At 44.0% G+C, this 27810-nt stretch overlaps 1 protein-coding gene across 2 annotated transcripts in view; it reads right to left on the bottom strand.

The window, feature by feature from the left end:
* LOC110502889 (sorting nexin-29) overlaps nucleotides 1-27810 on the bottom strand; it is a 175598-nt gene that overhangs the window by 121936 nt on the left and 25852 nt on the right. For both annotated transcript variants that reach the window (XM_036960638.1, XM_036960639.1), the window contains exons 5-14: nucleotides 27740-27810; nucleotides 27574-27644; nucleotides 24446-24712; nucleotides 23912-24281; nucleotides 23676-23794; nucleotides 22995-23082; nucleotides 20428-20516; nucleotides 16903-16966; nucleotides 16614-16742; nucleotides 3084-3172 (exon numbers count right to left, since the gene is read on the bottom strand). The exon at nucleotides 27740-27810 is cut by the window's right edge and continues 110 nt beyond it. In XM_036960638.1, coding sequence (XP_036816533.1) covers nucleotides 3084-3172; nucleotides 16614-16742; nucleotides 16903-16966; nucleotides 20428-20516; nucleotides 22995-23082; nucleotides 23676-23794; nucleotides 23912-24281; nucleotides 24446-24712; nucleotides 27574-27644; nucleotides 27740-27810 — 1357 coding nt within the window. The remainder of the gene's footprint in view (nucleotides 1-3083; nucleotides 3173-16613; nucleotides 16743-16902; nucleotides 16967-20427; nucleotides 20517-22994; nucleotides 23083-23675; nucleotides 23795-23911; nucleotides 24282-24445; nucleotides 24713-27573; nucleotides 27645-27739) is intronic.

The raw sequence follows: 27810 nt of genomic DNA, 5'->3' as shown, positions 1-27810 counted from the left end.
GGAGGATTGTGGGTAATTCACAAGGCGGCGGCTGTGCCGAGGCCCTTAATTAGTGTGGAAACTCTGTCAGGATTCTACAGCCTTCCGGAAATCCATTCATTATTCCACGTTGTCAGTGTCCCAGAGCATTGCTCTGTGTGTCACCGTAGACAAAAACATCCATGTTGGAGATTTGACGACTGACTGCTAGAGTCATTGCTGAGACCTGAGAGATGAGATGCAACGTGTCTGGGATGTTTTTCTAACCCTTGTGTGCATGTTTCCTCTTAAGTAGTGCCAGAAGCCAAGTCAAATAAAAAAACATTACATTCAAACCAACAAACTAGAATAAAAAGTATTACCCCCACGCAGGAGTTCTGTCAATTAGATTGACAGACTTCCAATCCTGGCCATGTATATTTGACACTTACACAAAAGCAATGCTCCTGATATCCTCGGCTTCTCTGTGCCTTAAAGGTGTCCCACACAGTGCCTGATGAGAATTCCTGTCTCTGTAGGAGGGTCATGGCTAGAAGGGATAAAGCTTGTCAAATGAATGTCAAAAGTATAAATATTTTAAACTCTTTTCCTAACGTAAAATACATTTCCTAACCTGCTATTTAAATAATCCTAACCTGCTGCATACATTCAAATCAAATCAAATGTTATTGCTCACACACGGATAAAAAGCAAAAAAAGAAACGTCCCTTTTTCAGGACCCTGTCTTTCAAAGATAATTTTTAAAAATCCAAATAACTTTACAGATCTTCATTGTAAAGGGTTTAAACACTGTTTTCCATGCTTGTTCAATGAACCATAAACAATTCATGAACATGTACCTGTGGAACGGTCTTTTAGACACTAACAGCATACAGACGGTAGGCAATTAAGACACTAAGAGGCCTTTCTACTGACTCTGAAAAACACCAAAAGAAAGATGCCCAGGGTCCCTTGCTCATCTGCGTGAACGTGCCTTAGGCATGCTGCAAGGAGGCATGAGGACTGCAGATGTGGCCAAGGCAATAAATTGCAATGTCCGTACTGTGAGACGCCTAAGATAGAGCTACAGAGAGACAGGACGGGGCAATACATTTCCGTACTGTGAGATGCCTAAGACAGCACTACAGGGAGACAGGACGGACAGCCGATCGTCCTCGCAGTGGCAGACCACGTGTAACACCTGCACAGGATTGGTAGATCCGAACATCACACCTGCGGGACAGGTACAGGATGGAAACAACTGCCCGAGATACACCAGGAACGCACAATCCCTCCATCAGTAATCAGACTGTCCGCAATATGCTGAGAGAGGCTGGACTGAGGGCTTGTAGGCCTGTTGTAAGGCAGGCCTTAAATGACTTATGTCGGCCATGGAGAACACGAGCCCACAGTCCTTGGGAGCGGGCCGCGTCGGTGGCACTGTGTTATCCTCAAAACGGGCGAAGGTGTTTAGCTTGTCTGGGAGCAAGACGGTGTCCGCGACATGGCTGGATTTCCCTTTGTAATCTATGATCGTCTGTAGACCCTGCCACAAACGTCTCATTTCTGAACCGTTGAATTGCGATTCCATTGGTCTCTGTACTGACGTTTTGCCTGTTTGATTGCCTTACGGAGGGAATAACTACACTGCTTGTATTCAACCATATTCCCAGTCACTTTGCTATGGTTCAATGCGTTGGTTAGCGCTTTCAGTTTTGCGAAAGCTGCCATCTAGCCAAGAGAGGAGTAAAATGGAGTCGTGATCTGATTTGGGAGGGCGGGGGAGGTCCTTGTAGGCGTCTTGAAAAGGCGAGTAGCAGTTATCTAATGGTTTTCCTAATTGAGTACTACAGTCAATGTGTTGATAAAACTTTTGTCGTTTTTTCCTCAAATTTGCTTTGTTAAAATACCCAGCTACAATAAATGTCGCCTCAGGATATGTGGATCCCAGTTTGCATGAAGTCCAAAGTAGTTCCTTGAGGGCCGTCATGGTATCGGCATGAGGGGGAATTTTCACGGCTGTGACTAACAGGAGAATTCTCTTGGAAGGTAACATGGTCAGCATTTAATTGAAGCGTTCTAGGTCGGGTAAATAAAATAATTTCTGTATGTTATCACAATCACACCATGAGCAGTTAATCATGAAACATACATCCCCACCTTTCTTCCCGGTGAGTTCTTTATTTCTGTCTGCGCGATGAACTGAGAACCCAGCTAGCTGTATGGATTGGGACAGTATATCCTGAGAGCCATGATTCCATGAAACAGAGTATGGTACAGTCCTTGATGTCTCTCTGGAAGGAGATCCTCACCCTGAGCTCATCTACTTTATTGTCCAGAGACTGAACATTAGGGAGTAATATACTCGGAAGCAGTGGATGGTGTGCCTGCCTCCTGAGTCGGACTAGAAGTCCACTCCGAATACCTATTTTCTGCCTGTGGTGTCTTGGAGCAGCCTCTGGGATAAGTTCAATTGCCCTGGTGTGTACGAACAAAGGTTCTAATTCGGGAAAGTCTTATTCCTGTTCGTAATGCTGGTGAGTTACCGCCACTCTGATAACCAAAAGTTATTTCCGGCTGCATGTAATAATGTAAGAAATATAACACAAAAATAAAAATGCAACATTGCTTAGGCGCTAGAAGCAGAGCTGCCATGTCTGACGGCGTCATCTTGCTGTGAAAAGTCAAATCTGACAAAAGCTGTATCCCATCTAGTCAAAACCCTGTCGGAGGGAGATGGTGTGCACAGAAACCGAGATCAGTACTGATAACCACAGTCTCTACCCCCAAAATGTCATTAGGCATTCTGTCTCCCTAAATTGCCATGTCCATTCCGTTTGCCTTTGATATAACAGTCTTATATCTGTACCCTTTGCACAGCGTGGATATATCCCCAAGCAACAGGAGAGAAAGCCACTTTAATCCAAATTCCCCAAAATTACTAAGTAACGAAGGGGGGGACTAATTATGTTTCATAAAGGCATGTCTCAAACCAGGCTTATTATTCACTTACTACATCCTTAAGTGGTGGCTCAACACTGACCTTGTCATCCATAAGAGAATACATTTTTCCTGCCCTGTTTAAATACGGAGCATTGTGCGAGAGTGCGTGCGTGGTGTCTTACCGGTGTCATTGCCCTGGCTCCCCTCTCTCTTCAGCATCTGAACAGCCCCCACGTATTTCTTCAGCTGGACCTTGAGGACCTCGTTCTCTCTGCAGACACAGAATCACATAATCAAGGCCCAGAGAGAGAGAGAAAGCGCATCAGACTGGACCAGTAAGTGTGTAAACCTCAAGGCTTACAGCCTTCTAAACCCCAACTCTGAAGCAGGATTATACATGCAGCCCTACAGGTTTCATGTGATTGTTTACTGTCACTACAGACTCTATGCATGAGGGAGGCGCAAGCGTGTGTATGCTCAGAAGAAGTGTGTGTAGCGGTACGTGTGTTTACAAGGCCTGTGCGGACACTTACTGTTGGTTTTGGGGGGAAATCAGAATCTAAGAGAATTACAGTGCTGTTAACAACAACAACCCCTGCCCTTCCTTCCCCGCTCTCGTTGTACCCTGCTTATCGCCTCCCATTCCACCCCACAAAGGACACCCGGGACAGGAGATCTCAAAAAGCCGGCTGATGAGCTCTCGGAGGGACGATAGGGCCGTTGTTATCAGAGTTGGCAAGCCGAGACACAATTCCGGTGCGATTTAATTAAAGGTAATAAATGTCTGGCATTCCAGAGGCAAGGGAGGTGATTCCACAGCTCAGGTGTGTCTTATTGATCCCTCCAAATGTGCCCTCCTGCTATGAAAAAGGCAGGTTAGCATTCCCGCATGGGCGCGCAAGGTTAGTGTTTTCCCTAAGATTTTAACCACAGAATTCTGTAATTCTACACATTTTGCCATGGCTTACACCGTGTCTTTATGCTTCGTGACTATAACAGATTCTCTCTGACCGTCTACTTTTTATTGGTGACTGTTAGTTATCAAAGATGATCTTATTTTAAAATATATAGCTCCTTTATCTTTACTACATATTTTTTGTTTTACACACTAACCAGACCACCCACGTTGTGTGCGTGACCATTGCAAAATAAATGTACACAAACAGTACATGTTATTCAATCATTTCATCAAAACTGCTGGTGTCTCAACAGGTGTCTGCATAGCCAGGCACTGAAATAGAACTTGGTTAGAACTTAGAACCTGGTTCCATTTTAGAGGCTTGACGCGCTGCAAGTCCCGCCTCTCTACTCATTGGTTTTTACAAGCATATACCCATGTGGGTGATTGAGAGATGAATGAGGTCCACACTGCAGTCCAGTTGGTGGCGATAACGCACCTTACATTTGGTTGCTAACTGCCATATAAAAAAAATCCACAGAAGAATTAACAAGGAGTTTTTCTTTTCGCTCTGTAATTTAGGTTAGTATTGTGGACTAAGTATAATGTTGTTTATCCATCCCCAGTTTTCTCCTTTCAGCCATTAAACTCTTACTGTTTTAAAAAGTCACCATTGGCCTCATGGTGAAATCCTTGAGCAGTTTCCTTCCTCTCCGGCAATTGAATTAGGCAGCAGGCCTGTATCTTTGTAGTGACTGGGTGTATTATACACCATTCAAAATATAATTAATAACTTAATCATGCTCAAAGGAATATTCGATGTCTGTTTTACACTGCTCAAAAAAATAAAGTGAACACTAAAATAACACATCCTAGATCTGAATGAATGAAATATTATTAATAAATACTTTTTTCTTTACATAGTTGAATGTGCTGACAACAAAATCACAAAAATGATCAATGGAAATGAAATTTATCAACCCATAGAGGTCTGGATTTGGAGTCACACTCAAAATTAAAGTGGAAAACCACACTACAGGCTGATCCAACTTTGATGTAATGTCCTTAAAACAAGTCAAAATTAGGCTCAGTAGTGTGTGTGTGACCTCCACAAGTCTGTATGACCTCCCTACAACGCCTGGGCATGCTCCTGATGAGGTGGCGGATGGTCTCCTGAGGTATCTCCTCCCAGACCTGGACTAAAGCATCTACCAACTCCTGGACAGTCTGTGGTGGATGGAGCGAGACATGATGTCCCAGATGTGCTCAATTGGATTCAGGTCTGGGGAACGGGCGGGGCAGTCCATAGCATCAATGCCTTCCTCTTGCAGGAACTGCTGACACACTCCAGCCACATGAGGTCTAGCGTTGTCTTGCATTAGGAGGAACCCAGGGCCAACCGCACCAGCATATGGTCTCACAAGGGTTCTGAGGATCTCATCTCGGTACCTAATGGCAGTCAGGCTACCTCTGGCGAGCACATGGAGGGCTGTGCGGCCCCCCAAAGAAATGCCACTCCACACCATGACTGACCCACCGCCAAACCGGTCATGCTGGAGGATGTTGTAGGCAGCAGAACGTTCTCCACAGCGTCTCCAAACTCTGTCACGTCTGTCACATGTGCTCAGTGTGAACCTGCTTTCATCTGTGAGGAGCACAGGGCGTCAGTGGCGAAATTGCCAATCTTGGTGTTCTCTGGCAAATGCCAAACGTCCTGCACTGTGTTGGGCTGTAAGCACAACCCCCACCTGTGGACGTTGGGCCCTCATACCACCCTCATGGAGTCTTTCTGACCGTTTGAGCAGACACATGCACATTTGTGGCCTGCTGGAGGTCATTTTGCAGGGCTCTGGCAGTGCTCCTCCTGCTCCTCCTTGCACAAAGGCGGAGGTAGCGGTCCTGCTGCTGGGTTGTTGCCCTCCTACGGCCTCCTCCACGTCTCCTGATGTACTGGCCTGTCTCCTGGTAGCGCCTCTATGCTCTGGACACTACGCTGACAGACACAGCAAACTTTCTAGCCACAGCTCCCATTGATGTGCCATCCTGGATGAGCTGCACTACCTGAGCCACTTGTGTGGGTTGTAGACTCCGTCTCATGCTACCACTAGAGTGAAAGCACCGCCAGCATTCAAAAGTGACCAAAACATCAGCCAGGAAGCATAGGAACTGAGAAGTGGTCTGTGGTCACCACCTGCAGAACCACTCCTTTATTGGGGGTGTCTTGCTAATTGCCTATAATTTCCACCTGTTGTCTATTCCATTTGCACAACAGCATGTGCAAGTTATTGTCAATCAGTGTTGCTTCCTAAGTGGACAGTTTGATTTCACAGAAGTGTGATTGACTTGGAGTTACATTGTGTTGTTTAAGTGTTCCCTTTATTTTTTTGAGCAGTGTATTTATTTTTACACATCTACATATAGGTGCTCTTCTTTGCAAGGCATTGGAAAACCTCCCTGGTCTTTGTAGTTGAATCTGTGCTTGAAATTCACTGTTCGACTGAGGAACCTTGCAGATAATTGTGTGCGGTACGGAGATTAGGTAGTCATTAAAAAATCATGTTAAACAATATTATTGCACACAGTGAGTCCGTGCAACTTCTTGTGTGAATTGTTAAGCACATTTGTACTCCTGAACATATTTAGGCTTGCCACTTTGACATTATGGAGTATTGTGTAGACCAGTGTATGCCAGGGCTCCAGAGTGGCGCAGCAGTCTAAGGCACTGCATTCTCAGTGCTAGAGGCGTCACTACCGACCTAGGTTCGATTCCAGGCTGTATCAAAACTGGCCATGATTGGGAGTCCCCATAAGGCGGTGCACAATTGGCCCAGCGTCGTCTGGGTTAGGGGAAGGTTTGGACGTCCTTGTCCCATCGCGCTCTAGCGACTCCTGTGGCGGGACGGGAGCATGCACGCTGACACGGTCAACAGCTGTAGGGTATTTCCTCCGACACATTAAGGGTTAAGCAAGCAGTATGTCTTGGCATTGTCGTGTTCTGGAGGACACATGGCTCTCAACCTTCACCTCTCCGGAGTCTGTACAGGAGTTGCAACAATGGGACAAGACTAACTACCAAATGGATATCACGAAACTGGGGAGAAAAATATAAAATAAATCCATTTGGTCCGTATAAAATTCAGCCTGTAACAAAATATTAGGGCTGTACCCGACAGTGCATTCTGAAAGCACTGCATATTAGGGCTGTACCCGACAGTGCATTCTGAAAGCACTGCATATTAGGGCTGTACCCGACAGTGCATTCTGAAAGCACTGTATATTAGGGCTGTACCCGACAGTGCATTCTGAAAGCACTGTATATTAGGGCTGTACCCGACAGTGCATTCTGAAAGCACTGTATATTAGGGCTGTACCCGACAGTGCATTCTGAAAGCACTGTATATTAGGGCTGTACCCGACAGTGCATTCTGAAAGCACTGTATATTAGGGCTGTACCCGACAGTGCATTCTGAAAGCACTGTATATTAGGGCTGTACCCGACAGTGCATTCTGAAAGCACTGTATATTAGGGCTGTACCCGACAGTGCATTCTGAAAGCACTGTATATTAGGGCTGTACCCGACAGTGCATTCTGAAAGCACTGTATATTAGGGCTGTACCCGACAGTGCATTCTGAAAGCACTGTATATTAGGGCTGTACCCGACAGTGCATTCTGAAAGCACTGTATATTAGGGCTGTACCCGACAGTGCATTCTGAAAGCACTGTATATTAGGGCTGTACCCGACAGTGCATTCTGAAAGCACTGTATATTAGGGCTGTACCCGACAGTGCATTCTGAAAGCACTGTATATTAGGGCTGTACCCGACAGTGCATTCTGAAAGCACTGTATATTAGGGCTGTACCCGACAGTGCATTCTGAAAGCACTGTATATTAGGGCTGTACCCGACAGTGCATTCTGAAAGCACTGTATATTAGGGCTGTACCCAACAGTGAGTATTCAGAACCATTGACTTTTTCCACATTTAGTTAAGTTACAGCCTTATTCTAACATTGATTAAATATATTGTTTTCCTCAAATCTACACACAATACCTCATACATAATGCCAAAGCAAAAACATGTCTTTTTTAAATAGAATAAAAAACATACGTATTTACATAAGTATTCAGACCCTTTGCTATGAGACTCAAAATTGACTGCTCGATTAAAGACATTTTGGTTGACCAACAGCCTATTGACCAAACAATCGACCAGTCGACTAAATGGGGTAAGCCCTACTGTAGAAACAGAGAGATGCCATATAGACAGACATGCATATCTATTTAATAAGAGCAAACTATTGGCAGTGTGTCTATGCAGTAGAGCTACACTGAGTGTACAAAACATTAAGAACACCTGCTCTTTCCATTATATTTGTTTTATTTGACCTTTATTTATACAGGATTCTCATTGAGATAACATCTCTTTTCCAAGAGAGACCTGGCCCAATAGCAGCAGAGGGAACAAAGTTTCAGACAAAACAACTTACATACACTAACACAACATTAAAACTATAAACAACTAAAAAACAGCTGTACTAAAAGACAATTACACTCTTCTATGATATTTACATCGATCAAGTGTTTAAACTCCACCAACGAAACTAGATCATCAAATTTTTAAATGTTCAGGAGAGAATTTCAGGACCAGCTGAGTAACTAAAACTATTTCTACCATGACCTGTTCTAGTTTTTGGTACTGTTAGAAGCAAATGAGAATGGGACCGTAATTGATATTTATTTACCGACCTGATTAAAAAACAGAAATTGGCATTTTACCCAATATGGCCTTATAAATCAGTGTATACCAGTATTTAAGCCTACACAATGTCAATGATGACCAGCCAACAGCACTGTAGGGATCAAAATGCTGTGTTAGACGTTTTTAATTTGTAATGAATCTGAGGGCTACATGATACACTGAATCAAGTGCACTCAGGGTAGTGTTTGAGGACTGCACACACACACACACCTAAAACTGCCAGTAATGTACATCGTACCAGCTCCTTCCTGGCCTCCAAAGAAAATCAAGCCTTACGCCAGTAATAAAAACCTATTCTCAGCTTGAGCTTCCTTATCAAGTTCTCTACATGCACAGTGAAGCTCGGCTTATCATCAACACACACACCCAAATATTTGTACAGTTTGACTTGCTCTATAGTATGTCCAGCCAACGTAGCAATGACATGATTAATAACATGCCTGGCATTTGAAAATACCATGCATTTTGTTTTACACGAATTTAGAATCATCTTTAAAATCATACAGATTCTGTTGTATGATAAATGCTCTTTGGTCATCTTCAAAAGCTAAATATAAACTACTACCACTTGAATAAAGAACAGTATCTGCATAAAAATTAATATCCGCTGTTTCAATAATATCCCCAATGTTGTTGTTATACAAAATGAACAACAGTGGGCCCAAAAAAAACCTTGCGGAACACCTGAGCACACCTCTATGGACTCCACTATTACACATCGTGTACGATTTGATATGTAATTTATAAACCAATCTAGAGCATGACCAGTAGTTCCACAACATTTTAACCTTTGCACTAACACAGCATGGTCCACAGTGTCAAATACCTTCGACAAATCAATAAAGACAGACAATGTAACTTCTTGTCAAGAGCACAGTGGATGTCATTTAAAACCGTCAACGTTGCTGAAACAGTGCTGTGGCCAAACCTAAAAACCTGATTCGCATTCCATTTAAGATGTTGTTTTCTTGGAAGTAGGCCTTTAGCTGCCTACTAACTAAGGACTCCAGTACCTTTGACAGTACAGACAATTTTGATATGAGTCGATAGTTGTCAAGTAGCGAAGGATCTCCACCTTTCAGGAGAGGCAGTATAAAAGCAGATTTTCATAACTTGGGGATTTCCTTAACATCAAGCGTGAGGTTAAAAATACATGTTAAGGGGGAGCAATGATGTCTGCAGCTAGGTGTAGGAAGCAGGGGTATAGTTCATCAGGGCCAGGGGATTTTTTCCATCAATTTATTTCAGGGTTTTGCATACTTCTGAAACAGAGAAGGATGAAAAGGGGAACCTGGTGAAGGACTACACAGGGGTGTCAGGTAAATTCATAGGGAGGTCAATTATACCTATGACCTTTTCAAATAAACTGCCTGATTCTAAAAAATGATTCAAGGCTTTCAGAATGAAGGTTCTCTCAGTTACAATCTGTATGTCGACCAACAATTGTTTGGGAAGCTGTGTATCTTTTTTGTACTCCAAACCTTTCACTACTTGCCCAAATTTTTATGGATTATTTAGATTATCTGAAGTAGATTTCAGGTAGTGGCCTGCTTTCAATTTACAGATCATAGCCACACCCATATTTGGAAGATGTTTAAAAGCTATCCAATAATCTCCTGAACCAGACCCTCTTGCTTTAGCCTACATAGCATTTTGTTTCCTTGTGGTTTTAGTAAGTTCCTTAGTAAATCAAGGGTTCTCTCTGCCCTTAATTCTGATTTTTTTTTTTTTAAAAAGGGGCCTATTACATACATCCTGGAATGCGTTGTGGAAGTAAGAAAAGGCTAGATCAACATCAGAGATTAATTCCATTCAATGCTAGATACATCATGCAAAAAACCTTGAATATCAAACCGTTTCTAGGTTTCTTTTCGTAATGACACTTGGAGATTTCTTAGGAATTTTACCATCTCACACACAGGCAATAGCACAGTGATCACTTATGTTATTTGCAAAAATACCAGAAGCATTAAAACGATGAGTATTGGGTTAAGATCAAAGAGGACATTTTATATTCAACCTAGTTACCCTGTTGACAATCTGAGTGAGATTAAAGGTACTGCATAGAATTTTAAATTGATCAGAGCGAGATGTTAGCCAGTCCTGATTCAGATCACCCATCAGGACAATCTCAGAATTGACATTCTGTGAAAACAATTTTAAAATACAATCCAGAGAGCCAACAGTGCAGATGGAGGTCTATAACAGCAAGATACAACAATATTTAAAAATGAGCCACGGTTTAGGTTCAAAGACAGATTTTCAAGTCGCTTAGGTTTAATAACAGAAGTCAGAACGACCACCGAGAACTTGTCTTATACATGTATAGCAACACCACCACCCTTAGATTTACGATTTGTACGAAAAACATTCTAACCAATTATGCCAATATTTTAGTCTGTAATATATATTTTTTGAGACATTTTTCAGAAAGCATAAATACATCAGGGTCGGCAGCTGTTGTCCATATATTCACAAAATCAAGCTTCGGCAGAAGACTTCTTACACTCATATGCAAAAACTTCAGGCAACTCTGACTACTTAATTGGGCAGGGGTAAGAATGTCAGGACCTGGGTTAGATCGCACATTTCCAGACAATAGAAGCAGCAAGATGATGGCAAGTCTAGATCGAGGGTTACAACATTTGGATTGACAGACAGCACTTGAACAACAATCCATAGTCACCAGAGTCTTTAAAGACACATATTTCAAGAGTTGTATGAAGTCCAGAGAAGTACCAAGAGAACAGTCCTGACATGTAAGCGCAAGAGTCAGATTTCTCACATATTGTTTGAGAGAAATGTGCATAGTTCTCACGTGCACTTCCGGAGCAAGGATGGGGTTTCTCAGGGAGAAAACAGTCATATATTTCCTTATTCACAGAGCAACAGGCTCTAAAAGTATGGCCAACATTGTAAAAGCCAAGGGTAGACAACAGCAACATGAACAACAGCAACATGTTTGTTTTTATTTATTGCCCTAAGAGTCACTAATCAAATAGTCCAAACACAGATCAATAAAAAGTCAGCGATGTATGCGTATGATGTAGGTGAGCAAAGCTCCGGGGATAGAGAGGGTGGCAAGGGTACCTGTACCAGAATGGGAGAGACAGAGCAGGGCAGGCAGGGAGCAGGCAGGCAGGCAGAGAGATCAGTTCTCTGGCCAACAGTGCACACGGATCGCACTGTATCGACGTGAAAATGTATCGACATAGGCTGACCTTGACACATGGATTGTGTGTGTGTGCCATTCAGAGGGTGAATGGGCAATATTGAAGTGCCTTTGAACGGAGTATGGAAGTAGGTGCCAGGTGCACCGGTTCATGTCAAGAACTGCAATGCTGCTGGGTTTTTCATGCCCAACAGTTTCCTGTGTATCAAGAATGGTCCACCACCCAAACAACAACCAGCCAAATTGGCACAACTATGGAAAGCATTGAAGTCAACATGGGTCAGCATCACTGTGGAAAGCTTTCAACACCTTGTAGAGTCCATGCCCCGATGAATTGAGGCTGTTCTGAGGGCAAATGAGTACCATCCCCTATGTTAGAAAGGTGTTCCTAATGTTTTGTACAGTGAGAGTATGTGTAGCCATCTATTGTGCTATAGAGTAGTGAAGTAATGAAGGTGTCACTGAAGGAAAGACAATGTAGAGAACGACCTAGGAGGATAATGTAGGGGCTGTGTTCTTACACAAGCCACACCCAAATCTACAGCATCTGTCCAGATTCAATTCCCTGAACAGAAACAGACTGACAACTGGAACTGGAGAATGTCCCAGACAGTCCTTTTTATATGGGCTCATCATTCTGCATTACAAGTATCCCTGAAAGTTTCAAAGGCATCCTACAGCACTAACTTTGCTGTGTATTGTACAACCGGCATGTGTCGTTGAGGGAGTTTGGGGGTATTCCACATGGGGGTATTCCACCCAAACATCTCGGTCAAAATGGACGGTCTATAAGCCCATTAGTGAAATTGGATCAGCTGAGAGAGGAAAAGTCCATATATCAGAAAGAGTAAGAGGCAGGAAGAGTTTCCACAACTTCCTGTTTGACCTCTACTGAAGGCTTCTGGGATTGCAGTCCCAGAGGTTTGATTTGGATTTGACAGTAAAAAACAGGAGTATACTGCCCCAGTTTGAGAAAACATTACAGTAAAACACTCAGAGGATAAAATACAGGACGTCTACATCTAATACTCCTGAGTGCCATTTAGAGGCTCGACAAACAATACTTCAAACATTTACTGTGGTTTTCCTTTCATAAACCTTCCTCTGTGCCCACAGCACAGTAGGCAGACAGAGCAGAGTAGAAGACTGTTACAAGTGGGAGCTTCAACTGTACAGTAGCCCCTTGAGACAGCAAGATAATTGACTTCACAAAGCAGCAAAACAACTAAAATCCTCTCAACAACTACATTAAAACCACCCAAACCTTAGGAGGGGTCTTTACAGTACATCAATATCCCATTCTCAACCACCTTCAGGAAACACTCAGTGCCAAGTAAGAAGAAAGAATAATCTCTGTGTGCGTTTCCTCCAAACCGAGCAGAGGACCAGTGTCTCTTTGGCCAGGCCCACTCTCTCCTGGCCGCCTGCCCAGCCGCCTTCCTGGGTGAGATCTCATTTCTGCTCTGCTAACATCACTGGAAGAACAGCCAGAGCTCCATGCTGGTAGGGAATAGGCTTTCTCTGCGTCCGTGTGTGCTTGAAAACATGTGCCTCAGTCAGTCAGCATTACATACGCATGTCAGAAGCATTGCTTCAGTCAGTCAGCATTACATACGCATGTCAGAAGCATTGCTTCAGTCAGTCAGCATTACATACATGCGTGTCAGAAGCATTGCTTCAGTCAGTCAGCGTTACATACATGCCTGTCAGAAGCATTGCTTCAGTCAGTCAGTGTTACATACATGCGTGTCAGAAGCATTACTTCAGTCAGTCAGCGTTACATACATGCCTGTCAGAAGCATTGCTTCAGTCAGTCAGCGTTACATACATGCCTGTCAGAAGCATTGCTTCAGTCAGTCAGCATTACATACATGCGTGTCAGAAGCATTGCTTCAGTCAGCGTTACATACATGCCTGTCAGAAGCATTGCTTCAGTCAGCCAGCGTTACATACATGCCTGTCAGAAGCATTGCTTCAGTCAGCCAGTGTTACATACATGCGTGTCAGAAGCATTGCTTCAGTCAGTCAGCATTACATACATGCCTGTCAGAAGCATTGCTTCAGTCAGCCAGCGTTACATACATGCGTGTCAGAAGCATTGCTTCAGTCAGTCAGCGTTACATACATGCCTGTCAGAAGCATTGCTTCAGTCAGCCAGCGTTACATACATGCCTGTCAGAAGCATTGCTTCAGTCAGCCAGTGTTACATACATGCCTGTCAGAAGCATTGCTTCAGTCAGCCTTACATACATGCCTGTCAGAAGCATTGCTTCAGTCAGTCAGCGTTACATACATGCGTGTCAGAAGCATTGCTTCAGTTAGCGTTACATACATGCCTGTCAGAAGCATTGCTTCAGTCAGCGTTACATACATGCCTGTCAGAAGCATTGCTTCAGTCAGCCAGCGTTACATACATGCCTGTCAGAAGCATTGCTTCAGTCAGCCAGCGTTACATACATGCCTGTCAGAAGCATTGCTTCAGTCAGCCAGCGTTACATACATGCGTGTCAGAAGCATTGCTTCAGTCAGCCAGCGTTACATACATGCGTGTCAGAAGCATTGCTTCAGTCAGCCAGCGTTACATACATGCGTGTCAGAAGCATTGCTTCAGTCAGCGTTACATACGCATGTCAGAAGTATTGCTTCAGTCAGTCAGCGTTACATACGCATGTCAGAAGTATTGCTTCAGTCAGTCAGCGTTACATACGTGTGTCAGTAGTATTACTTCAGTTTGCCAGCGTTACATACATGCGTGTCAGAAGTATTGCTTCAGTCAGTCAGCGTTACATACGTGTGTCAGAAGTATTGCTTCAGTTTGCCAGCGTTACATACATGCGTGTCAGAAGCATTGCTTCAGTCAGTCAGCGTTACATACATGCGTGTCAGAAGCATTGCTTCAGTCAGTCAGCGTTACATACATGCGTGTCAGAAGTATTGCTTCAGTCAGTCAGCGTTACATACATGCCTGTCAGAAGCATTGCTTCAGTCAGCCAGCGCTACATACATGCGTGTCAGAAGCATTGCTTCAGTCAGTCAGCGTTACATACATGTGTGTCAGAAGTATTGCTTCAGTCAGTCAGCGTTACATACGTGTGTCAGAAGCATTGCTTCAGTCAGCGTTACATACAGTGGCGCAAAAAAGTATTTAGTCAGCAACCAATTGTGGAAGTTCTCCCACTTAAAAAGATGAGAGAGGCCTGTAATTTTCATCATTAGGTACACTTCAACTATGACAGACAAAATGAGAAAAAAATCCAGAAAATCACATTGTAGGATTTTTTATTAATTTATTTGCAAATTATGGTGGAAAATAAGTATTTGGTCACCTACAAACAAGCAAGATTTCTGGCTCTCACAGACCTCTAACTTCTTTAAGAGGCTCCTCTGTCCTCCACTCGTTACCTGTATTAATGGCACCTGTTTGAACTTGTTATCAGTATAAAAGACACCTGTCCACAACTTCAAACAGTCACACTCCAAACTCCACTATGGCCAAGACCAAAGAGCTGTCAAAGGACACCAGAAACAAAATTGTAGACCTGCACCAGGCTGGGAAGACTGAATCTGCAATAGGTAAGCAGCTTGGTTTGAAGAAATCAACTGTGGGAGCAATTATTAGGAAATGGAAGACATACAAGACCACTGATAATCTCCCTCGATCTGGGGCTCCACGCAAGATCTCACCCCGTGGGGTCAAAATTATTTTCCACCATAATTTGCAAATAAATTCATTAAAAATCCTACAATGTGATTTTCTGGATTTTTTTTCTCATTTTGTCTGTCATAGTTGAAGTGTACCTATGATGAAAATTACAGGCCTCTCATCTTTTTAAGTGGGAGATGTTGCACAATTGGTGGGTGACTAAATACTTTTTTGCCCCACTGAACATTTGTGTCAGAAGCATTGCTTCAGTCAGTCAGCGTTACATACATGCGTGTCAGAAGCATTGCCTCAGTCAGTGTGCGGCCCACATCTTAACCAGCCCAGTACTCACTCCTCTCGCTGTGATTAATCAATGTGGGTAAATCTATGAGAGGATCTTAGTCCAGCTCACATCCATGGGGCTTTGTTAGACACACACAGGAAGGGCTTACTTACCAATTCCAGTATTTTTAGAGACTATTGATCAGATCAGGCCAGATTTGGGTGGAGGATAGCACTTGGGTGTGAGTGGCTGGCTGGAGTTCCTGTTTGGCTTAAAAGTGTAGTGAGGTGGAAGAACTGGGCTGGCTAAGATGGCTCAAATGGCTCAAATGTTAAAAGTGCACTTCGCAGCATACTCAACTCATACACTTAAGACGCCACCCAAAAAACACACTTGCTCATATTGAACTTCTAAAGACCGTTTCCATTGAGATCCATGTTTTTCTTTTTCTAACCACCAATGGTCCACTGTTCTGCCTATGGAGCCCTGACCTGTTCACTGGACATGCTACCTTGTCCCGGACCTGCTGTTTTCGAACCCCCTCCCTCTCTCAACCTCTGAATGCTCAGCTATGAAAAGCCAACTGACGTTAACTCCTGAGGTGCTGACCTGTTGCACCCTCTACAACCACTGTGATTATTATATGACCCTGCTGGTCATCTATGAACGATCTGGACTTAATGGCCATGAACTCTTTAAAATCACAGCCAGAAGAGGACTGGCCACCCCTCAGAGCCTGGTTCCTCCCTAGGTTTCTTCCTAGGTTCCTGCCTTTCTAGGGAGTTTTTCCTAGCCACCGTGCTTCAACATCTGCATTGCTTGCTATTTGGGGTTTTAGGCTGGGTTTTATAGAAGCACTTTGTGACATCTGCTGATTTATTGTAGCACAGGGATAGGAAACCAACTGAGCCATGGGAACCTGCCATTGGGAACAATCACCACCAGTGGCACCCACCTGCCCAGAGCCTGCACCTTGGCTGTGTGTCTCTCCTCCAGCTCATCCAGGCGTCTCCTCAGGGCGTCTGTCTCCTGCCTCAGCCCAGCAGAGTGCTCCATCTCCCCATCCAGCAGGCTACGCAGGGACCTCGATTCCCGGAAGACAACACAATACTGTTACCATACAGTCACAAAAAACACAGTCTCAGAAAACTTGCATACATATATACACACATAGCTCCAAATTCCACTAGATTTTTCACAACATGTCAAAGATCAACTCATACCATCAACATTAGGAGACTCACGTGTTGTGTTCATCCAGCTCATCCTTCCTGTTCATCATGGCTACTATGGCCTGGTGGAGCTCCACTGTGGATGAGAGACCGTTAAACACAGACAAACACACAGATGCAAAAAAATACATCTGGAAAAGTGGTTATTGTTCACATTTCTTTTACTCAGCTCATATTGAAGTCTCATCACTACCACTACTGTGCCACTGAGCTGAGTGATACATTAAATACTAAACTGGTTTCATACTGCATGTGCTGCTGCCTGTAGCCAACTCTTGTCGTTGTCATGACGACACAAGTTAGGTCCAGAACATAGAGCAGGGCTACTCAACTGGTGGCCCACGGGCCAGATAAGGCTCTTTTATTCAATTTAGAATGGCCCTTTGATCAATTCTGAACATACATTTTAGAACATTTACAAAAACCTGATGTTTAGTACGAAAAAGGAGCCCTCTTTCAATATTCTTCAATTGGAGAATCTGTTTTCCTGTAGTCCCACTGATTAATTGTTGTCAATCGTCACCAAACATACAAGTTACAGCCAATCAGAGCTGCTAACAGGGGTACAGGGTCTGCCTGCCCGACTATCAGCTTTTTCACAGCAGATGAGATCACTAGATCACTACACTGCCTGATACACCAGTGTGCTTTGTGCTTAACTCAGAGGTGAGTTAAGTTATGGCTATCATAAACTTTATCCAATCAACATCTAGCCTGCAACATCGCTTGTTCGTAGTCTGCCGAGTATCCTGATCAACGTTTACATAATGATGTTGGGTGGTTAAGCAATGGTTATAGTGCTGTCAAGAGCAGCTGTCTGTAGAAAGCCAACACATACTCCTCATTAAGCAGTTTCTCTAGATACAGTATCAGATGTTTGTTATTTAGTGACATCTTCAATTCATTGAATGGACTCAACCTAGCTCATTTCCCATACATACCAAATTGGTTGACTACAGGGGCAGCAAAACTGGACTTCAATGCTATGATACTCACCCACTTAACATACTGCTTAACTGGTTGGGCCCAAGCTTGCTGTACAACATTAAAACCCATTCAGTGTGCGTACAACAGGCTCTCAAAGTGCTGGATAGAGTAGACATCACTGTTACATCCACAGACAGCATGCGCTACTGAGTGGGGAAAATCTGGTTCAATACACCGACGCATGTCTTGTATTCAAGATCCTAATGGCCCCCTCCCTCCACTTAGTACTTCAGTCAAACAGAAAAAACCACGGTAGCAGATCCACAAGTCTCAGTCTGTCGGCGTGCTACGTGTTGCTTGTCCTATGTTGCTCAGTCTATCGGCGTGCCACGTGTTGCTTGTCCTATGTTGCTCTGTCTGTCGGCGTGCCACGTGTTGCTTGTCCAATGTTGCTCTGTCTGTCGGCGTGCTACGTGTTGCTTGTCCTATGTTCCTCTGTCTGTCGGCATGCTACGTGTTGCTTGTCCTATGTTGCTCTGTCTGTCGGCGTGCTACGTGTTGCTTGTCCTATGTTGCTCTGCATGTGCTCACTGCTCCTTGTTTATCAATATTTTTATTGTTTTTAATAACGGCCCAGGGACTGCAGTTGAAAATTTGTCACTTTTAGTCACTAAAACAGTCACTTTTACTGAAAGGTTGATTAAAATGTGCACTGTCCCTGTAAAAATACAAATAAACTAAGGGAGGGATAAAACAGTTATTGACATGACTGAAATTGAAGTGTGTTATTTCCCCCTCTGATGAGCCCAAACAAAACACTCCCTTTCCCTACACAATTTTATTCAGTCATCATCAGCACAGATCAATCCCATAATGTTGGAGTTTCTAGATAAACTGAAAGCTAACTTTGCAACGAGATTTGATGAGTTTAAGTTCCTACAGAGGTGGTGCAGTTTATTATAGGGACCCATTCTCTACTGATGCAGGGGTAGAGAGCCCTCCACAAAAACTAGTCAACTGAGATAAAAGGTTTCTGTGTGTAAAAAAAAAAAAAGAAGTGTTAAATGATAAAGAAATGGAAAATAGAACAGAATGTGATGCTGGTCAGCTGAGATATGCCATGCATAAAAGGTTTCCCATGTGTAAATAAAAACAAAAGATACATTTCTACTTTCCTGTCCGTTTTATGTGATGCAGGTCAACGGTGTACAAATGTGTTACATTATTTAAAGAAATGTACGCAATGAATTAGGCCAATCTTAAAGCACTTAAAATGAACTTTTAGCAACATTTGATTTGAATAAAAGTGCTTTATAAACATCATAATTGTGTCTTTGCATTGTTTTTTTAATACCGGTTTTAGTAATCCCATGAAGAAAAATGTCTTGCCCCCCTGTAAAATACCTTTTTCAAATCTGGCCCCCATAAGAATATAGTTGAATAGTCTTGACATGAGCATGGGACCAGCCATGCTACTAAAATAGCACCGCGGCCCAGATACATACACACCATACAGTCACAGCACAGCTCTTTACTCACATGACGGATATAGGCTAATACATAGACCGACTTCTCTCAGTGCAGTGCTATGGAAAAAGTGGCAAGTGCCAAGGCCTTATGAATACCAAAGTATTTACTCAATTATAAGCAAATAAATTATACAGATCAGCTGTTGGCTATCAACAGCCACGAAGCTTAGAAGTGGAGCGTGTTTTGGCCCCGGACGCATTTCAAAAGGTAGGTCTACAACGCAAAGCCTCGGCTAAGTGGCTGGTTGAGGTGAAGAAAAGGAGGATGAAGATGGGCGCTAGAGGAGGAGAGGACAGAACCATTATATCTGGAGCTCCCAACTCCACATCACTGCTCCAGATATGTGGAACATTTACGATAACCATGCGTTCACCACAGGAAAACAGCACCGGTCCATTAACGAGCTGTATAGTGTGTGTGTGGCAGGCGTTAACATAATGGTGGACCTTGGCTTATGTTCTTTATACTGCACACAATGTTCTCTATCTATACACACACACACACACACAGTACTCCTCTTTTGAGAGCTGCTAATCTTTTGAGTGTTTGACTATAGACGTGAGTTACAACTTTAGACGTGACTGTGGGTCTTCCACAGTGCTTAAAGGCAGACCGTCACACTTGGATCCCCAGCCCTGATACCCTGACTAACATTACAGGCTTGGTGAGATCCACACACAGGAAACACATAACATCAATATGAGCATCAGCGGGGCTAACCTCTGCTAAGCATTAGAGAATTACACAAATCACGTCCTAGAGGCGAAAAACACAGACAGCGTGTAAACGGTTGACTGGTTCAGGGCATTTTATATTCCCGGAAGTTTTGAAAGAAAATAGAGCAGAAGAAATGTGGATGACTGGTGTGTGTTGTATAGAGAAATGAGATCTATCGAAGAAGACATGATTTTCTGAGGGTACCGTTCTGTTTCAGTCCTGTAAACTGGAGACTACAGTTTGAGTACACACAGGGCACACCGATCCTGAATTAACAGTGCCATCTCCTGGTTGAATAAAATAATTCTCATCATACTGAATTCCCTTCTTAAAACACATGCTTAGTATACCACACACACTCACCCACTGTCATGGACTCTGGTAGACCGGGGGTGGCACTGGAAAGGACACTGGAGAGAGGTGCATTCTGGCCCGGCGGGCTGGCCTCCAAGCTGCAACACCACAGAGAGAGAGAGAGAGAGAGAGAGAGAGAATGTTACGTGCATTTCTCCATCCAATAACTCTCAAGACTATTGAAATCAAATTGTATTGGTCACATACACATGGTTAGCAGATGTTAATGCGAGTGTAGCGAAATGCTTGTGCTTCTATTTCCGTGCAGTAATAGCTAACAAGTAATCTAACAATTCCACAACAACTACCTAATACACACAAATCTAAGTAAAGGGTTGGAATAAGAATATGTACATATAAATATATGAATGAGTGAAGACCGAGAAGCTTAGGCAAGATGCAATAGATGGTATAAAATACAGTCTATACACATGAGATGAGTAATGCAAGATAAGCAAACATTATTAAAGTGCCATTATTAAAGTGACTAGTGATCCATTTATTAAAGTGGCAACAGCCTCTCTGTGTCATTGATGGCTGTTTAACAGTCTGAAGGCCTTGAGTTAGAAGCTGTTTCTCTGGTCTCTCGGCCCCTGTTTTGATGCACCTGTACTGACCTCGCCTTCTGGATGATGGCGGGGTGAACAGGCAGTGGCTCAGGTGGTGGTTGTCCTTCATGATCTTTTTGGCCTTCCTGTGACATCGGGTGGTGTAGGTGTCCTGGGAGCAGGTAGTTTACCCCCGGTGATGCATTGTGCAAACCGCACCACCCTCTGGAGAGCCTTGCGGTTGTGGGCAGTGCAGTTGCCATACCAGGCGGTGATACAGCCCGACAGGATGCTCTCAATTGTGCATCTGTATAAGTTTGTGAGGGTTTTAGGTGATAAGCCACATTTCTTTAGCCTCTGGAGGTTCAAGAGGCGCTGTTGCGCCTTCTTCACCACACTGTCTGTGTGGGTGGACCATTTCAGTTTGTCAGTGATGTGTACGGTGAGGATTTATTCTTTTTTTTTAAACGTTCCACCTTCTCCCACTGCTGCCCCGTCAATTTGTTGACTTTGAGTGAGAGGTTATTTTCCTGACAGCACACTGAGTGCCCTTACCTCCTCCCTGTAGGCTGTCTCGTCGTTGTAATCAAGCCCACTACTGTTGTCGTCTACAAACTCGATGATTGAGTTGGAGGCGTGCATGGCCACGCAGTCATGGGTGAACAGGGAGTACAAAGGGGGCTGAGCACGCACCTTTGTGGGGCCCCAGTGTTGAGGATCAGCGAAGAGGAGATGTTGTTTCCTACCTTCACCACCTGGGGTTGCCCGTCAGAAAGTCCAGGGCCAAATTGCACAGGGCGGGGTTGAGACCCTGGGTCGTCAACCTTAATGATAAGCTTGGAGGGTACTATGGTGTTGAATGCTGAGCTGTCGTTGATGAACAACATTCTTACATAGGTATTCCTCTTGTCCAGATGGGATAGGGCAGTGTGATGGCGATTGCATCGTCTGTGGACCTATTGGGGCGGTATGCAAATTGAAGTGGGTCTAGGGTGGCAGGTAAGGTGATATGATCCTTGACTAGTCTCTCAAAGCACTTTCATGATGACAGAAGTGAGTGTAGTCATTTAGTTCAGTTACCTTTGCCTTCTTGGGTACAGGAACAATGGTGGCCATCTTGAAGCATGTAGGGACAGCAGACTGGGATAAGGATTGATTGAATATGTCCGTAAACACACCAGCCATGCTCGGAGGACGCGGCTAGGGATGCCGTCTGGGCTGGCAGCCTTGCGAGGGTTAACACATTTAAATGTCTTACGTCGGCCATGGAGGAGGAGAGGGAGGGCCCGCAGTCCTTGGTAGCAGGCCACGTCGGTGGCACGGTATTATCCTGGAAGCGTGACGTCGGTGTCCGTGACGTGGCTGGTTTTTCATTTTGTTGCCGTAATTGCCTGTAGACCCTGCCACATACGTCTTGTGTCTAAGCCGTTGAATTGCGACTCCACTTTGTCCCTATACCGACATATCGCTTGTTTGATTGCCTTGGGGGGATTAACAACACCGTTTATATTTGTCCATATTCCCAGTCATCTTTCCATTGTTGAATGCAGTGGGTTGTGCTTTCAGTTTTGTGCGAATACCGCCATCTATCCATGGTTTCTGGTTAGGGTAGGTTTTAATAGTCTCCGATGCGCTTCCTTATAAAACTCACTCACGGAATCAGCATATAAATCGATGTTATTCTGAAGCGTGGATTCCGATTGGTCAGACCATCGTTGAATAGTTCTAATCACGGGTACATCCTGTTTGAGTTCCTGCCTGTAGGACGGTAGGAGCAAAATGGAGTCGTGGTCGGATTTGCCGAAGGAAGGGTGGGGGAGGGCCGTGTGTGCATTGCGGAAGTTTAGAGTAGCAGTGATCGAGTGTATTGCCCGCACAAGTGCTACAGTCAATATGCTGATAGGATTCAGGTAGTCTTGTCCTCAAATTTGCTTTGTTAAAATCAAAACTATGAAATATTGAAGTGAGCTCGGTTTTCTTCCCTCCCTTGTTAAGATCATGTGCATGTAAAATTGACTGACAACATACTTGAACTGCAGCTGGGTTCTGGTTGTCTCGTGGTTGCCTGTGGAATCTGTCTGTACAGGAAATGCAACCGTATCCTCCACTGAACCGACTGAAACAAAATGAAGTGCAAACAATGCTGAGGAATGTTTTGGATCAAATCTGTCTGCTTTAAGAATATGCTTCCCATATTCAACAGAAGCTTAGTAAATGTACAGAACCAGTCAAAAGTTGACACATCTACTCATTCAAGGTTTTTTTTTTTTTTTTTTTACTATTTTCTACATTGTAGAATAATAGTGAAGACATCAAAACTGTAAAATAACACATAAGGAATCGTGTAGTGACCAAAAAAGTACCAAGAGTGTGCACAGCTGTCATCAAGGCAAAGGGTGGTTACTACATGATTCCATATGTTTATTTCATAGCTTTGATGTCTTCACTATTATTCTGCAATGTAGAAAATAGTAAAAAATAACTTGAATGAGTAGGTGTCCAAACTTTTAACTGGTACTGTATAATTACCTCCAAGTAACGTCACACACTATTTTCTTTTAACACCAGTCTTCCGTTTCTATAGAAACAAACTCCAAAAATGAACAATATGAACCAACACACTATAACCAAACTTCTGTGAATGTGTAAGAAATGACTGGTGAGCCCAGAAGACTGGGTTGAGGAACAGAGGGGAGGAGCCTGGCTCACCTGGCTGAGAGTAGGAGTGGCTGGAGGCCACAGGAATGAGGATGTTTGAACTGTCATGATCAGTCATGGCCTGCAGAGGGCTACACGTGGACACACTGGATAGGCTCCCCACCACCACTCTGTAGACACACACACACACCACAGCAAGTACACTTGTTTATATCAATCATTGTTTAAGAGTTTCCCACCATGCTTATTGTATGATTAGGAAAGTGAAAGTCTCCATAGTCACTCACTGGTTAGTGCTGGCCCTGTCATGGAGGGGGCTCTGTAGCTGTGGTCTGCTCTTGTACACCTCCTCTTCCTCATCATTATCAATAATCTTGGAGTCTGGCAGAGCCCTGGAGAAAGGAGGAGACCCGGCCCAGCTGACTATCCCAGGCTCGGGCATCCCGTTCTGGGGAGGCGAGAGGGAGGAGGAGGGCTCCAGTGGGTCAGTGCCCTCCTCCAGACTGACCTGAGGAGTAGTGGTGCTCTTCCTGAGAGTGGCAGTACTCCCCCCCACCTCCTCATCCTCGTCCTCTGCTCCCCCATCCAGGTCGTCATTGAAAGAGATGATGTTGGTGATTTTCTTTTTCCTCCGTCGCTCCTTCCTCAGGCCAGAGTCTGGAGAGGAGAGAGAAAAAGTAGTTTGTTTCATATCCATGTTTTTGGGCTTATCATCATCATCATCATCTTAGTAAGAATATGAATAGAACTGAATATAAATAATTGGTTATATCCACTGTTCCCCTTCTGTGTCTAAGTTGATTGTAATTTCTCCTCCCTACCTGCGGAGGCGCTGCGGGGCAGGACAGGCAGTGGGTCTGTGGAGCCGTAAGGGCGGTGGGTGGGGATGAAGCCTGGCACCACAGTGGTGGCGGTGCTGATCTCCCTGAGCAGAGTGCTCACCCCCTGGGTCGACTCCTTCCATAAGCTCCCTATGCCCTGGGTGGACTCCTTCAGGAGGTGGCTCACGGAAGAGGAGGAGCCTGCTCGGATCACACCATTTAGGTCCTTATTGTCGATGTTGATGGCAAACAGGATGGAGTTCAGTCCTGTGTGAGAAAGAGGGTCTAGTTAGAAGTCATTCACACAGCACAGCCTAGTTAGAGCACTAGCGGTAGTGGATAAGGTGAATTGGTTCCTCCCAACTTACACTGAACAAAAATATCAAATCACAACAATTTCAAAGATTTTACTGAGTTAAAGTTCATATTGGGAAATCATTCAACTGAAATAAATGATGCCCTAATCTATGGATTTCACATTACCAGGAAAAGAGATAAGGTATCTGTGACCAACAGCTGCATAACACAGGTATTCCCAAACTGGGGTACACTTACACCTGCAATTTTGTCGAGGGTACGCCAAATAAAAATATGATTCACATGTTTATTTTTTTATTTTTTAAATACAAAAAATATATATTTTATTATTTTTTTATTCACATATTCAAAACAAGGCTATACATTTGGGTAAGTTTTTTTTGTTCCTCGCCTGAGTAGCCTCGTTTCACTGCCAAAAATATAATTAAACCATTTAGTGTTCAGAAAAATACTAACAATGTCAAATACAGGTAGCCTAGTCAAATAATTAACATCCAATCACATGAACCGTTACTCTCTCGTGGGAATTCCACTAATGATCCGTATGTAGCTGCTGCTCATGTTGGTATCTGTACTGATGGTGTAAAAGCCATGACAGGGAGACATAGTGGAGTGGTAATGTGCGTGCAAGCAGTTGCTCCTGACGCCACTTGGGTACACTGCAGAGGTTCTTGCTGCCAAGGGAATGCCTGACGGCTTGAAAGACGTTTTGGACACTACAGTGAAAATGGTTAAATTTGTTAAAGCAAGGCCCCTCACCTCTCGTGCAGTGACTATGTAACACTTTTACAACATACAGAAGTGCGCTGGTTATCAATGGGCAAAGTATTGACACGTTTTTTTGAATTGAGAGACGAGCTTAATGTTTTCTTTACTGACCATCATTTTCACTTGTCTGACTGCTTGCATGGTGACGAGTTTCTCACACGACTGGCCTATCTGGGTGATGTTTTTTCCCCTTGCCTGAATGATCTGAATCTAGGATTACAGAGACTCTCCACAACTATATTCAATGCGAGGGACAAAATTGAGGCTATGATTAAGATGTTGGAGCTCCTCTGTCTTCAACAAAGGACAACAAGGCCTTTCCATCATTGTATGATTTTTTTGTGTGCAAATTAACTCAAGCTTAGGGACAATGTCAAATGTGATATAGCAAAGCACCTAAGTGAGTTTGGTGCGCAATTACGCAGGTACTTTCCCGAAACAGATGACACAAACGACTGGATTCGTTAACCCTATCAAGACCTGCCTCCAGTCCAACATCTGAACAAGAGAGCCTCATCGAAATTGCAACAAGCCGTTCTGTGAAAATTTAATTTAAATCAGAAGCCACAGCCAGATTTATGGATTGGGCTGATCTCAGAGTATCCTGCCTTGGCAAATTGTGCTGTTAAGACACTGATGCCTTTTGCAACCATGTACCTATGTGAGAGTGGATTCTCAGCCCTCACTAGCATGAAAACTAAATACAGGCACAGAGTGTGTGTGGAAAATTATTTAAGACTGAGACTCTCTCCAATACAACATTGCAGAGTTATGTGCATCCTTTCAAACACACCCTTCTCATTAACCTGTGGTGAGTTATTCACAATTTTGAATAAACAAGCAAGGTTTTATATGTAAGATGGTTAAGATGGCAAAATTGCTGGATATTGGTGGGAACTGGAACACGCTGAACCAGAGCATCCCAAACCTGCTCAAATGGGTGACATGTCTGGTGAGTATACAGGCCATCTTCCAGGAATTGTGTACAGATCCTTGCAACATGGGACCATGCATTATCATGAGGTGATGGCGGCGGATGAATGGCACGACAATGGGCCTCAAGATATCACGGTATCTCTGTGCATTCAAATTCCCATAGATAAAATGCAATTGTGTTCGTTCTCTGAAGCTTATGCCTGCCCATACATAACCCTACCATGGGGCACTCTTTTTCTTGTCATTTTTACCCACCTTATTCTGCCGATCTTTTCTCATCGCTGCAACTCCCCAACGGGCTCGGGAGAGACGAAGGTCGAGTCCTGTGTCCCCCGAAACAAGACCCGCCAAGCTATGCTTCTTAACAAACGCCTGCTTAACCCGGAAGCCAGCTGCACCAATGTGTCGGAGGAAACACTGTTCAACTGATGACCGAAGTCAGCCTGCAGGCACCCGGCCTGCCACAAGGAGTCGCAAGAGCGCGATGAGCCAAGTAAACCCCCCGCCCCACCGCCAAACTCTCCCCTAACCCGAACGAAGCTGGGCCAATTGTGCGCCTCCCTATGAGGTCTCCCGGTCACGGCCGGTAATGACACAGCCTGGGATTGAACCCTAGGCTGTAGTGACGCTGCAACACTCGGGAGACCTCCATGGGGCACTCTGTTCACAACATTGACATCAGCTGCCCTGGTGGCTGGTCTCAGAATATCCCGCAGGTGAAGAAGACAGATGTGGAGGTCCTGGGCTGACATTTTAAAGTGGCCTTTTATTGTCCCCAGCACAAGAAGCACCTGTGTAATGATCATGCTGTTTAATCAGCTTCTTGATATGCCACAACGGTCAGGTGAAAGGATTATCCAGGCAAACCAATTTGTGCACAAAATTTGAGAGAAATAAGCTTTTTGTGGATATGGCATATATCTGGGATATTTTATTTCAGCTCATGAAAAAAAAATAAAAAACTTAACACGTTGCATTTCTATTTTCGTTCACATCACACAGGGAATGAGTGACTGAACTGTAACTCATCGCTTACTGTAAAGCAGCTCTCTGAATGGCAGAGATATGAATAAGTTTCACCACAAGAATCAGAGTCATGCACTCACCTGCAGCCATGGTGGGCAGCATGCTGGCTCGCTCCTCATCCAGAATAAACGCCCAGTCTTCATAGAAGGTGCTAGAAAACACACAGAAAAAAATATATACTTCCAGGAAAGGTCCAAACTCTACACACACACACTGATTTAAGATAAATACACACACACCACTTACCCGGGACGCATGCGGTCTGCAAGCAGAGTGTGTAGGTAGCGCTCTAGTGAGTGTTCATTGAGGGCACAGCG

This window comes from Oncorhynchus mykiss, chromosome 23 (genome assembly GCF_013265735.2).
Source record: "Oncorhynchus mykiss isolate Arlee chromosome 23, USDA_OmykA_1.1, whole genome shotgun sequence".
In the NCBI taxonomy this organism is placed as follows: Eukaryota; Metazoa; Chordata; class Actinopteri; order Salmoniformes; family Salmonidae; genus Oncorhynchus; species Oncorhynchus mykiss.
Note: the sequence above shows the minus strand (reverse complement) of the source record. Positions and strands in the feature narration are given on the sequence as shown.